The sequence below is a fragment of the Pleuronectes platessa genome, chromosome 22 (genome assembly GCF_947347685.1).
Source record: "Pleuronectes platessa chromosome 22, fPlePla1.1, whole genome shotgun sequence".
NCBI lineage: Eukaryota > Metazoa > Chordata > Actinopteri > Pleuronectiformes > Pleuronectidae > Pleuronectes > Pleuronectes platessa.
In genome coordinates this window covers 15,684,507-15,698,279 of record NC_070647.1, presented here as the reverse complement: position 1 = coordinate 15,698,279, position 13,773 = coordinate 15,684,507, and the positions used below count along the sequence as shown (strand labels likewise).

Below are 13,773 nucleotides of genomic sequence, written 5' to 3'. Positions count from 1 at the left end.
AACTCCGCTCCGGAATTAACTTCTCCCGAGGGCAAGTGTCTGGAGGAATTTGCATTCTTGCATACGGGAAAATGTCTGGAATCCAGTGCATATCTGAGAGCAGCTTACGACTACAACACACAATGATTTGGCTTTTTTTGGATAGAGATGAGAACTGAACACTGACTGAATCTCTTCTTCTTCTTCTGTGGCCGCTCTCTGCAGACTGCCGCTCTCTGTCTGCCAGCTGCTGCCATAGAGCAGAGGGATGGGGGATATTTTTGCATTACATAATAAAAGCAGTGCCACGCTATGATGCCGATTTTTTTTTTTTTTTGCATGAATAAACCCTTCCCCTGCCGAATGGGAATGGCTCTGGGTTATGACTTTACATACTGTACGTCAAGGTTTGTGCCTGATATGGGCAGCAGTTGGAAAATAGAGGAAGAGCAGAAGCAGAAGAGACCGATGAAGCCACAGAACATGAATATAAACAGTTGTTTGAAGCGGTTTAATTCAACGTCTGTCCTTTTCAGGAAGAGAGTTCTGGTTCCTGGGACATCTGACGCACAACTTTCATAACAGAGAAGGCACGCACGTTGATGCCAATTCCTTCGCTTCCCCTCACCCTCGTTCTTCTTCTCATGCCATCTCCTACCCTGTGTCTGCTCAGTGTCTTTCCGGAGATGTCAGCCACGCCGTCGGTAATAAAAAACTGGCGCCACTCTTTTGCGGCTTCTGATTGGAGCTGCACGGCGGGGAGGAGTGACGCAACATGACAGCCCCCTGACTTTCTCTGCTGCCTTTGGTTAGCGTCTCCCGATGCAGCACTGTGGGGTTTCATGTTGGGTGCTGCAGGGGGACTGTGACACAGCAAGGGACCCGGAGTGAGACATGAGCTGGTAAATGTAGACGAGAGGTCGCCCTAATCTGCGTCCATGTTGGTCGGCCTGAAGCCCCCGTGTGAGCAAACAGGTGGAATCATATCACACAAGCTGGGCTTTGTGTCGGGTCACACGTGCATTATTTGTGTAGTGCAGAAGAAGTGAGTGTGATGTGTACACAACAGTTGTGAGAACTTTTTTAAGGAATGAGTGTGCAAACATTTGTGTCACTAAGTTAAATATTTGCTCTTTTAACTGCACATTACTCATCATATCCTTTTGGTTGTGAGGCGTTTGAAGACGTCACCTCGAGCTGTGAGAAGTGTGACACGTTTTCACTGTTTTCTGAAAAGTTTAATAGATTAAAGATTTCTCGTGATTACTGATCACTGCCGAAACATTAGTGGCACATAAGGGTCAAAGGTTCGTTGTGAATTTCCATTCAGATTCAACTAAACGGAAGTCCCACATGGCTGGATGGATGTTTTTGTCTGTGTCTGTGTGTGTGTGTGTGTGCGTGTGTGCTTTGCTACACACGTCACTCTGATTCATTGGTCCATTGTTGCAGCACTACCTCTACATGACATGTGCAGCTCCTCTGACAGACATTTCTAATCTACCCGACTTAAGTAGCCTTCATTCACATAAAGACACCCAGTTTTTCTTAGTTGAATGAATAATAAGTCAGATAAGTGACAAGAGGTCAAGGTCAAGTTAAATATTTACCTCATTTGAATCAGTTGAGCTCTGCATCAGTCATTAGCAGGTCAGAGGTCATGATTCTCACATCTGTGAACTGCCTCTTTCCTCTTGTGCTCTTATTGTTTTCATGAAAATAAACCCTGAATCACTCCACAGATCAGAAACATGTGCTCGTGATATTACAACTTTAAAGATGATTTTGGCCAGAGGGAATCTGGCAAAGTTACACATGTGCTGTGTCTGCTGACTCTAAATCATTAACATTCCTCTTCCAGTGCTGAGCTGTCACTGCTGGAGTCAGTTTTCACTGTATGGCCTCCAGCTCTTCTGCAGTATGCAAATAATTATAAGTGGCTTATATATTTGTTGCTTTATTTATCGTTGTGCATTACTCAAACGCTGCTTGTTAGCAACAATGGCTTGTTAAACTGATGTTTCTCTGCGTGTGCGTTTCTGTTTTGGCAGCTTTTCGACCGCGTGCGGGAGGACAACCCCGACTTCCACCAGAAAATCTTCCCCATCAGCAGCGAGCTGATGGAGCCGGGCCTCGCCATCAGCCCGGAGGACGTGGAGAAGCTCAGCGCCTGCATCCACATCATCTTCCACTGCGCCGCCACCATCCGCTTCGACGAGCCGCTCAAGTGAGGATCACATGATCACAAACCCCCTCGTCTAAGCTTTACCATCCCTCCTTCACACGTACACATAAAACACACAACACTCATTTCTGTCGGCACGGTTTTCATCTTCTAAATGATACTTGCAGCTTTTTTCATATTTCGCTAAACCCAATAATTTACCAAAGACCTGGATAACTTTCCGTTTTGCTGCGTAAACGTTCCTAACAGCAGGAACTTCCTGTTGTTAGACGTCACTAGAGGATACGCACTGTTTTATTGATCTGAAGCAAAGAGGAAGCAGGAGGGTTTACACAGCAGGACAACATCAAGTCTCCTAATGTTAAATCTGTCAAACAATAAATAGTTCCTCTTTATTTTTGCAAAAAACACAGAGCATGAATAGCTTGTGTGATCAAATCTTAAGATTTTACAATTGTAAGACAATACTGAGCCATGTTGGAGGAATAACCAAGATTATATCTGTTCATCGTTCCCAGAGGATGAGGTCTGAAAACTTTGGTGATCTCCTGACATCACATCTTACTCCATGAGGTTGACATTTTTGGTTTTGGCTAGGTCCATCCCCGATATTCTGGAGAGTGATGCCATGCTAGTTTTGAACAACCTGTTGTCATCAAAGACTCGTGTGTCTGACCTCAGCTGTAGGAATTTGACAATGGACAATAACAGGAAGCCTTTTAATAATTTCCATCCAATTAACATGCAGAATTCCAATGAATGTGGAAAATGTTGAAGAAATCTGTTGAAGAAAAAACTCGAAGGATTTATGTCAGTCTCAAATGAAGCTGAGTCTCTCTGGAGGCGGGACTCATTACAGTTTGAGTGACAGCTCAGTCAGAATAAAGCTGCTGCACTGAGCTCCACATGGCGTCATTTTGATCAGTTTAATCTCTCTCTCTCTCTCTCTCTCTCTGTCTCGCTCTCTCTCTCTCTCCCTGACTTGTGCTCTCTCTCCCTCTCTGTCACTTCACACTCCATATCTCTCTAGGTGACCTTCCCCTCCCTCCTTCTTTCTGTTCAACCCTTTTCTTCCAGCATTTCCTCCCCTCATCTCTCTCTCTCTGTCTCTGTCTCTGTCTCTCTCTCTCTCTCTCTCTCTCTCTCTCTCTCCCCCTCCCTCCCCTGTCATCTCTGGGACTCATTACTCTGCTTCTACTGTCCTTTAAATATAAGTCACTGATTCAATGAGAACAGTGTTATCATAATAAATGTTTGATAATAGTTCAAGAAGAGGATGTGAAACAGGTGCTGGGATCTTCAGATCAGAAATGAACAGATCAGGACTTGTATCCTCTGACTAATCAGAACAACACAAAGAGGAGACTGATGAGTCAGATGCAGGAAGCGTCGGAGCGCAGTGGTGCCGGCGTGAAACCCAGCATATGGTCCCAGAAGGTGGCCAGCAGACACCACGACAACACACACACACACACACACACACACACACACACACACAACTCATCCTCTAATCACCAACTTCACTCGCCGCCCGTTAACGAGCTGGCCCCACCTGAGCACATCTGATTCATGCTAGTGGACCCATCGCCCACGACAGAGGGACACCGTCCATCTGCAGCTCCCTCTCACACACACACACAGACACACACCTGACACACACAGAAACACAGTGTGCTCAGTGGTGTCTGGTTTAACTGACCCTGGGTTTTTTCTTTCGAATGCCTTGAGGCAAAATGGACTGTGTGTGCTGCCGCTCCATTCTGCTTTTCTTTCTTTTCTCAATATGTTGGGAAATAACTAATGTAATGTATTAATACTTATAAATAGTTTCGGTGTGGTTTCTAGTTTTACTTCCACCAAGGAGGTTATTTTTTGTGTTACACAAAAAATGACTGAATATTTTTGACTCATTTATTGTTTATCTGAAGCTTTTAAACTTGTAACTTAACAGAGAAATTGGGAAACCCTTGGTTTAATTCCCTAGCTCCAATCAGAAAAATCAGCTATTTGTGTTGAGGTCAAAATCTCAGGTACGACTCCACAAATCGAATGATGTAAAACAGATTGTTCAGCGGTGTGAGGGATTTTAAAAACTGTTGATTGTGCAGCTCTGTGCTCTCCGATGTGCAGGAGAGGCTGAAAACTGAAAAATAATGATGAGACAAACACATTTATTATAAGAGCAGATGTTTACTCTCCTCAACGTCCCCTCGTGTCCTTCTGCTCTGGGTCACAATCATGTTCAGCAAATTCAGATTTGAGTGAAACACTTAGTCGACGGCAAATGCAAATGTTCTTACATGCAAATGCTCAGACTGAGATAGTGGCAGTCTCACACACACACACACACACACACACCATTTAAAAGCCTTTCCCCTACACACACATTTCATCTCAATCACAAATGCAAACCTTTCACCACCCACACTCTGACTCACTTGCTCACCCCTTTCCTACCTCTCTCTCTCTCTCTCTCTCTCTCTCTCACTCACACACACACACACACACACACACACTCACTATTTAACACTGTGTGTGCCCTCTCTCCCGGCAGACTCGCCCTGCGACTGAATGTAATCGCCACGCAGCAGCTCCTCAGCCTGGCCCACCAGATGCACCACCTCGAGGCCTTCATTCACTACTCCACCGCCTATGCAAACTGCAACCGCAAGCACATCGATGAGGTCATCTACCCGCCGCCCATCGAACCCCAGAAGCTGATCGAGTCCCTCGAGTGAGTGGACGAGGGAATGCAACCAGTTTGGTGGCCTTCAGGCTGCGAGCGATGGAATGTGAAACTGTCTCTGAAACTGATAAGCTTCCTCAAATATTTAAAGAGAGACAGGTTGTATCGACCCTCAGGAAATAAGTCGAAGGGGAAGCGAAACTTCATAGAGAGTAAAGCCGTGCGACAGTTAGTTAATAACTGAGAGTTAAATAATTGTTTCTTCTTGGTTTGGGGAATAAAAGATATACTTTGCTACAAAACTAAGTAAAATATTAATTTCTCATCAATATGGTATAAAAAATACCACTTTTCTTATTTTGTACCATCTTTGAGAGAAATGGGTTTAACATGTTCTTTTTAGCCTGGTCCATGTCAAATCTGCTTACATGGAGGAGGCCAACATATAATTAATGATTTAAAAAATATAAATGGTTCAACCTATAATAATATGAAATACAGATATGTCTGTTCTGTGCGTCAGTGCTTCGTGTGTCTGACTGTGTATTGAATTTCCTTGTCAGGTGGATGGATGACAGCATGGTGCGGGACATCACGCCGGGCCTCATCGGCGAACGGCCCAACACCTACACCTACACCAAAGCCCTGGCCGAGTACGTGGTGCAGCAGCAGCAGGACAAGCTCAACATCGGCATCATCAGACCCTCCATAGTGGGAGCCAGCTGGCAGGAGCCGTTCCCTGTGAGTCCACGGAAATCAACCACTTTCACATATCGCACACTGTGACACTCTGACATGAGAACAGGCTCGTTCATCCACATGACGATTTCTAGATCCCTCTTTGTTAAGGGTCCCTCCTGGGGCAGTTAAACCAATGGACATGAGATATTGATCGACGTGAAGCTGCTCAGGTCAATTCCACCCTCCTCTTGAGTGGCCCAGGATGAAAGATAATCGGTTAATAGTAAATTAAATCCACCCAAGTAGCTGCTGGGACGGAGAAGTAATGGTGGAGCAGAACAAGTAGGGAAGGTTGAGAGACCAGAGAAGTTTACGTGAAGTCTGATCAGTCTTTTCCACCAGGATGGATTCGGTGCAGATCAGAACCGACTTCTTTTAGGAACCAAACGTTACATAGTCCAGATTCCATTCCAGTGTGAACTAATCTGATGCACCAATTAGTGTTTTTTTCCAACTGCCAACAGACTTTAGAAGAAGGAGAAGGTTACGTAGTGGAAGTTGAGGTAATTTCCACTGGAAAGGAATCAACCTGGTCTGGATGCAACTGCTTTCCTTGCTTGGTTTTAAAACAGATGTTCAGGTCATTCCTCGTCCATTTTGAATGGAGTCTAATTGAAATCGACAAATGGCTGCTGCCCAGCCCCTTATGTGTTCCCACCACAGGAAGTGACATAAGCCCGAACAGCTGTTTCAGAACACGGAAGCATACACACACTGAATGTTAAGGATATTTAAAGTTAGTGTCATGAAAGTCTCCGAGGATTAACACGTGTCTCTGCTGCTGCTCCTCAGGGTTGGATCGACAACTTCAACGGGCCGAGCGGAGTCTTCATAGCTGTAAGTAAAACACATGCTGCTCACGTTTAAACACAGGTTTAGAATCTCGTTAAGACTCTTTTGTTCTCCTATCAGGCCGGTAAGGGAATCCTGCGCACCATGAGAGCCAACAACGATGCGGTGGCTGATCTGATCCCTGTGGACGTGGTCATCAACCTCACTCTGGCTGCCGGCTGGTACACGGCTGTACACAGGTCAGTTAACAGAGGCACAGACTCGTCCTGAAAGAACCTGAACCTCGAATCTCAAAACTAGAACCACAATCGGCACTAGAATCCAGTGTGTAGTTTCCCCCTTGATGAGTAAACTGACTCAAAAATATACTGTTTATGTTATTTTGAGGACGGCAGCTGTAATTATTCAGTGTCTTCTAATACACATAACACTGTACTGCTGGAAAACCATTCATTTCTGTTGAGCCTTATTAAAGCATCCTGGTAAAAGGTTGCAAAGTCGGACAAGACATCATTTAAAAAGACGAATTCAAATTTATGATGGTCTGCAATCTTCAATTAAAGCAAAGTTAAGCAGCAGAATCATGAAATACTTTGGACTTGAGACCCAAGTTACATAAAATACACTGAATATCATTAGACTGTAGTCACACGGGTACATAAACATTCTTGTGTTATGTCAGTGTTTATGTATCTGATAATATTAAGTATTAAAGCCCCGTAGGAAATTATGTGTTTAAATTTAATTTCAGTTATTCCCTCAGTTTCTCAACCTTTAAGTTTTCTTTTTTGAATTTATGATCAACCTTTACAGTCTATTTGCTCTGTGTTGTAAGTTAACGTTGACTAATGTGTTCTTATCGACCTTCTCCCACCTTGCAGACCCAAAACAGCTCTGGTGTACAACTGTACGACCGGTGGCATCAACCCGTTCCACTGGGGAGAGATCGGTACGTACGCTCCCTCTGGGTCGTCTTGCTCTAAGGGAACAGAACACCATCCCTGCAGGCTGATGTTAATAGGCCAGTTTCGTCTGAAGAAACCCACAATATTGTTGTGAGGGTCGGCTCTCATCATCACAAATCAATACTCCAGTGTTGTGATGTAATGTCCTGGTGATATGGTTGTGGTGTTGGGTGTCAGGGGCCTTGTGGGGAGTGACTGCCCCCAGCTGGCAAGAGACTGAAGATGGATTTCACACTGATGAGGGAGTTGGTCATAGATAACGAGACATTTATCTTCAATTCAAAGTGCTTCACAGGTGACTGACAGAGTAAAGGATGTTACAAAGAACTCAAACTGAGTTTAACATTCAGAGTTAGAGACTAGTGTACAGCAATGCAATCAATAACAATAGACCAGACCCTTTGTTTTTATCCTAACTGTTTGTGCTGAGGAGGGGCTGGAGCGATGGGACGAGTGAAAAGTCAGTTTCCCTCGCAGCGGCCGTCACGTACAGTGGGATTAGAGGCTTTGGATGTCAGGCTGGACCGATGGCAGGGGACCCTCTCTTTCCCTCTCAGATTAGCAAACATGTTCCCTTCGCAGAGGAAATTGCCACCAGATGGCTGCGAGCGGGATTAGGTCTCATCCCAGCGACTCCCCCGGTTATGAAAGAGGAACGGTGGACTCTAATCTGACCGAGCGAGAGCGAGCAATGAAGCTAATCGAGTGCGAGCGGATCAGAGGAGGCGGGAAACAAGCAGCAGAATCAGTTTTTCTTCTCTTTGTGTGATATTAAAACGAGGATCAAGTCACTCGCAAAGAATTCTGGGTACTCTAGCCCAGTTTTTTCCTTTCCACCGCTGTGCAGTGAACGTCTGCGGGCGGCTCAAGGTTAGCGGCGCTCCTCCCGACCAGGCTGCGAGGAGCCGGACCCCAGCTGGCTGTCTCCTCGGATCCGGTCACGTCCCTGCAGCCGCCACCACCACGTATCTGCTGCCATGGGTGCAGCCGGTTGCGAGGCCTAGTTTGAGTGCCGTGTGTGACGTAATGTGTAGTCACATGGCCGCTGTGTGTGTCTGTGGATGACCGATGCTGGAGGAAGAGGAGGGGAGCTCAGTGCTCGGTGGGGGGGGAAATGATCGAGGTCAGACTTCTGATCCTGGAAGTCATGATCCCACAAAAGCTGCAAATCTGTGCGTTTGTGTGTCGGTAACTTGTGTAACATGTGAGTTTGCTTTAAGAGATAAAAAAAAAACTCAGCCCCAGCATTTGTCTTGATTCACGTCACAGAGCTTGACATCCAATCATCTGACAGATATGCACTGATCTTTGATAAAAAAAGCCAAAAGGTCACTCACCACTGCTCTTACAATGTTTCCTCAAGCTCCTCCCACAGTGTGGATGAGAGAATATTAAATCTCCTGCATTATAAAAAAAAAATTGGGACGTTACTGGGTTTTGTGACTTCGTCTCATCCATTCGTATCTTTCTTTTCTTCTGCAGAGCACCACGTGATGTCGTCCTTCAAGAGGAACCCTCTGGAGCAGGCCTTCCGCCGGCCCAACGCAAACATCACCTCCAACTACCTGATCTACCAGTACTGGATCCTGGTCAGCCACAAGGTCCCCGCCCTCCTCTACGACTTCTTCCTGCGACTCACCGGAAAGAAGCCGCAGTAAGACTCCAAAACGCCTGTAGTGATAAACACCTGAAGAAATAGTTCAGCTGTGTCGTGACCTCCGACCTTTATCTCTCTCGCTGCAGGATGATGCGCATCTTTAATCGTCTGCACAAGGCCATCGACCTGTTGGAGTATTTCAGCGGCCAGGACTGGGACTGGAAATCGGACAATATGAGCATGTTGTTGAAACAGCTAACACCAGAGGACAAGAAGGTGAGGTTATCCACGCACTCATAATTCCCTCTCTGATTGGTCACAATGAATAATTTTACTTTTGATACCTTGAATTCTTAGGACTTTTACTTCAAATTAATAATTAACTTCTAGTTTCACTTAAATTAACTTAAAATTTCACTTAAATTATCAAAAGTTCTTTATTCACTGAAATGAGTTTGCTTCTTCTATTTGAACCCAATGACACTGAGAATATAATCAACTGTTCTAGCATTAGGGAGCCCATTGCTCCACCTACTGACTGAAAGCGGTATTAAACTTTATTTCTTGACTTTTGTTATCAACATCTGTCTTATTTCTTTGTTGCCTCTCGCAGACGTTTAACTTTGACGTGCGTCAGCTGAACTGGCCCGAGTACATCGATAACTACTGCATCGGCACCAAGAAGTACGTCCTGAACGAGGACATGGCCGACATTCCTCTCGCCCGGCAACATCTGAGGAAGTAAGTCAACTTTACATATTAAGTGTAATGAGTCTATGAAAATATGCTTCCAAAGGATGGTTTTAACTTAAAAACAATTTACCCACATATACATATTTAAGTTTTACTGTACAGATCAGATGTAGAACTCACAGGCTTATTGTTTTAACCGTGTCTCTCTCCTTCCCAGACTGAGGAACATCCGCTACACCTTCAACACTCTGCTGATCATCTTCATCTGGAGGATCTTCATCGCCCGCTCGGAGATGGCCCAAAACATCTGGTACTTTGTGGTCAGCCTCTGTTTCAAGTTCCTCTCCTACTTCCGTGCATCCAGCACCTTAACCAACTGAGTCCTCTCCCCCCCCTCGCCTTTAGAAATCAGCAGGACACGTTTCGGTGTGGATTATGGAGGATCTCTACGTGCGGGGGCGGCGGTCGAGTGGAGCACTCAGGATGGAGGAAAGACGTCTACCAGCCGTGAATTATGTGTTTCATTTTGGAAATCCGTCACCAATTCCCCGTCCAGAAAAAAGTGTTCACTCTTTTTCGAACCCTCTTCTTCTCAAAGTGGCCAATTATATATGCAACAATAAGCCTTCTGGGTGATTTCTACTTTCTTCTCCACCACATGGGCTCCATCCTCTTGGATCTCGGTACACTGCCTTTTGCCTTGGGATGACTTCTTCTCTTTTTTTTCATACTTGAAATCTAGCAGTTCTTCAGTGGAGGACAATTTCTACGAGGTTATTTGGGGTCTTGGTTTTTTACTGTGGGGGAAGCCACTTCCTGTCTTTATTGATGCGCAGGTGATTTGGATATCTGCACGTCATGTATTATGTGTTTCTACTGCCTTTTTAACATAACACACACACACACACACACAACTGACTAGTGTTACCCGTCTCAAGGTCAATCCACACATTACTGATACCAGGATTAAAGCAAAAACCCAAACACACACACACACACACACACAGAAAACCGCATCACTAGATACGGAACATATAGATCTGCCGTCTTTCTTGCTGAGGTCTTCACTTAATTTACCGTCACACGATTCTGTCTCGGAACACTCATCCACTTTTTGCCTGTTTGTACAGAAGTTTGTACTGAAACTAAGTTTACTACTTTTACATCTTTATACTTGCGTCGAAGGCTCGTCTGTTACGTGGTAGACCTTGGCAGTGTATTATATATAAATAAGAGTACATCAGAGTTGAGTTTATTTGTATAGCCCAGTGGGATATATTGTACAGTGTTCCCTACTGTTTCTAACCGAGCGCCGCGAACTTTGACCTTTCAGGAAGTAACTTCAGAACAGAAGTGGTTAAATAAGGTTCTTGGTTTATCTTATTTTAGAGAGAAGGTGAAAACTGCCACAGTGACTCAACTGTAATGCTAATACACCGCTTGAAGAAAAGAAGGGAACACTTATATCACCAAGTCGGGTAAACTTGAGCAGAGTGTATGAAAGCTGACTGAAGCTATGAAAGCTACAAGCCGGAGCTTTTCCACCTCAGCTTCATGTGTGAGAAAAGAAGGATCTTTGTAAAGCAGCTGTTGACTGTGAGTAAACAGGCCGGAGTCTGGAGCCATTGTTGTTACTGATTGCAATATATAGACTGTCATCTGCTTAGAGGGAAAACATAATGTATTTGCAAGTTGATATACAAAACAAAAGTAGTGGACCGAGTATGGAGCCTTGAGGGACTCCCTACCCCAATCGATGGATGGGCAGCTGTTTTTAAGAAAGACAAACTGCGTATGATGTCTGGACCTAAATCACAAGAGTGACAGATTATAACCCCCCCGCCCCCTGTGTTACATTCTCGACCCCTGTTTGGAAAATCTGTACATATCTGAACTTGCATATTATTCTTATAGATTACCCCAAAAACTGTATTTTACTGTAGAATTCTTGTGCGTGGTGAGTGACTCCACGGGATTCCAACGCAGAGCTTCCGACAGAGTCTACCAAGAAGTGTTAAAATGGTGACGGGCGATTTTTTTTAACTAAACTGTACAACGTTGTACAGGTTGACTCTTGACTGAGTACAAATACATAAGTTATGAGCGTTTATGGGAGAAAAAGGGATACAAATAAATAAAAATTTATGCAAAAATGTCTGTGGTTTACCGTCCTTAATTTCAGAGGATGGTAAACCACAATGTCTGCAGCAGCGCCTGTATGAACTTTGCAGAGCGCCAGGAAACCCGAGGACAGGAGCTAGTACACTGTATGTCAGCAAAACAGCAACACATAATCAATAACGTCATGTTCTTCTTTCTGGTGTCATTTGCAACATGTCTGACCGCCTGTGTTCCCGGCTCTGACATCACGTCGTTCAAGTCTGCTTGGCAAAACTGAAATAAACAACAAGATGGAATTAAACAATTGCAATATTTCTGATTAATGATTCCATAATTCATATTTTTCGCCAATCATCATCCTCTCAAAACGGAACTAGCATCATTTCATGTTCCAGTTTGAGATCCAAATCTTTCCAGAGGTTTGCTGGTTTAAAACCAATAGAATTGTTAGAGGGATGATGATGTGTATTTTGTGCTGCTGCAAGAATTGACAATATAAAAGCTAACTACATTTTTAATGAAGCACCATCATAACATGGAAACATCTATGACTGCAATGGTCTGAGGTGGATTTGTGCAATTATTCATAACAGACCAGAAAGAGTTTGCTTTTTCAAATAAAAAATACACAATTTATTACAATCTGAACGACAATACATAACAAGACCTTCTGCAGAGTCTGGTCCTGCTGGGAGGAGAGATTTCATTTTGTCCTCCAGGTCTAATCCTCATTGTTCAGCTCACTGAGAAACAGCTACTCCTCAGGAACGTCTTCAGCCAACAGAGGGACGAGGTGATTGTTCACATTGTTCATCTGGTTGTGAAGCTGCACATCCTGGAACAGACTTAGGCAAATCTATTACGATTTCTTTTTCAAGTTTAGCCTAATTTCATACAGAGCAAGTAATTATTCCGATACTGAGCTCAAATATCAATCAATATCAGATGGTATTCTTGCATCTGGACTCACCTCTCTGGGCCTGAGGCCTCCCAGTTTAAAGCGACAGCAAATCACATCGCAGCAGTAGCCGACAAACCCGTGGAGCATCCCTGTAAAGAGAGAGTGATGTAGGTTTAAAAACTGTCACTAACTCTGTAGAAGTGCAACACTTGAAACAGGAGAATTTGGTTAAGAAAACATGTGGAATCCAAAAGTTAAAAGCTGATTAGTGATATTTTACTATTGCTCTGGGACTTGTAATCAGGTGCTACCTTAGTGATCTTATGGATTCTCACCTTTGCCACAGTCTTTGTTGAGGAGTCAGGTCGAAAATAACCTGATCAAACACACAGAGAAACAAAGGCAGCAGTGAAAAGCAACATTTCTTAAAACTGGAACAGAAACTCTGCAGATAAAGTGTGTGAGACTCACTGGTTCATACTGGAGGCCGCTGGATGTGATCATGGTCTCAGCCAGATCCAGAATATCTGCTCCCACATCTGGAACCAGATGTTAATAACTTAAATAATAGATCAACATATCATCAATATCTGTGTATAACTGGTTTCAGTGTGTTAAAGAGAACAAAGGTTAAAAAACTCACTCACGGCAACTGTGATGTCGCGGTTTATTCTCAGTTTACTGTGAATGAGTGAGAGTAAGTCAGGTCTATAATAGCATCCTGGTCGATATTATAGTTATTAGCAATGCAACATACAAATAAAAATGAGTTAATTGTGTAATTTATGTAAACACACCTGGAGAAATCTTTGTCCACTGAGTATTCGTATTCCATCCACGTGTCTCGATAAACGAAGAACTCCAAGACGCCTCATGTTCGGGTTCAGGACGCGTCTCCTACTCGTCCTTCGACAAAACATCAGAGCAAATCAGGGTTACAGGCAGGACCTGACCTCTGACCTCTGACCTCACTGCTCATATTGAGGATGCAAATATTCACATAATGGGGAAAACAGGACTTCAGTTCTAGAATACATTTAATCGATACATCAATTCGCTGAGATCTAATAACATCACATCCTCAAAATCTTAGCCATTCATAAAATGTTTTTA

At 44.0% G+C, this 13,773-nt stretch overlaps 1 protein-coding gene across 3 annotated transcripts in view; it reads left to right on the top strand.

The window, feature by feature from the left end:
- si:dkey-97m3.1 (fatty acyl-CoA reductase 1) overlaps window positions 1-12,063 on the top strand; it is a 31,356-nt gene extending 19,293 nt beyond the window's left edge. For 2 of the 3 annotated variants that reach the window (XM_053415155.1, XM_053415154.1), the window contains exons 3-12: window positions 2,031-2,206; window positions 4,719-4,898; window positions 5,414-5,591; window positions 6,384-6,428; window positions 6,504-6,622; window positions 7,265-7,332; window positions 8,831-9,002; window positions 9,092-9,221; window positions 9,559-9,686; window positions 9,856-10,018. In XM_053415155.1, the coding sequence (XP_053271130.1) occupies window positions 2,031-2,206; window positions 4,719-4,898; window positions 5,414-5,591; window positions 6,384-6,428; window positions 6,504-6,622; window positions 7,265-7,332; window positions 8,831-9,002; window positions 9,092-9,221; window positions 9,559-9,686; window positions 9,856-10,018 (1,359 nt within the window). Of the gene's footprint in view, window positions 1-2,030; window positions 2,207-4,718; window positions 4,899-5,413; window positions 5,592-6,383; window positions 6,429-6,503; window positions 6,623-7,264; window positions 7,333-8,830; window positions 9,003-9,091; window positions 9,222-9,558; window positions 9,687-9,855; window positions 10,019-10,043 lie in introns of those variants that run through there. The other variant, XM_053415156.1, reaches the window with a different exon arrangement.
- The last annotated feature ends 1,710 nt before the right edge of the window (window positions 12,064-13,773 follow it).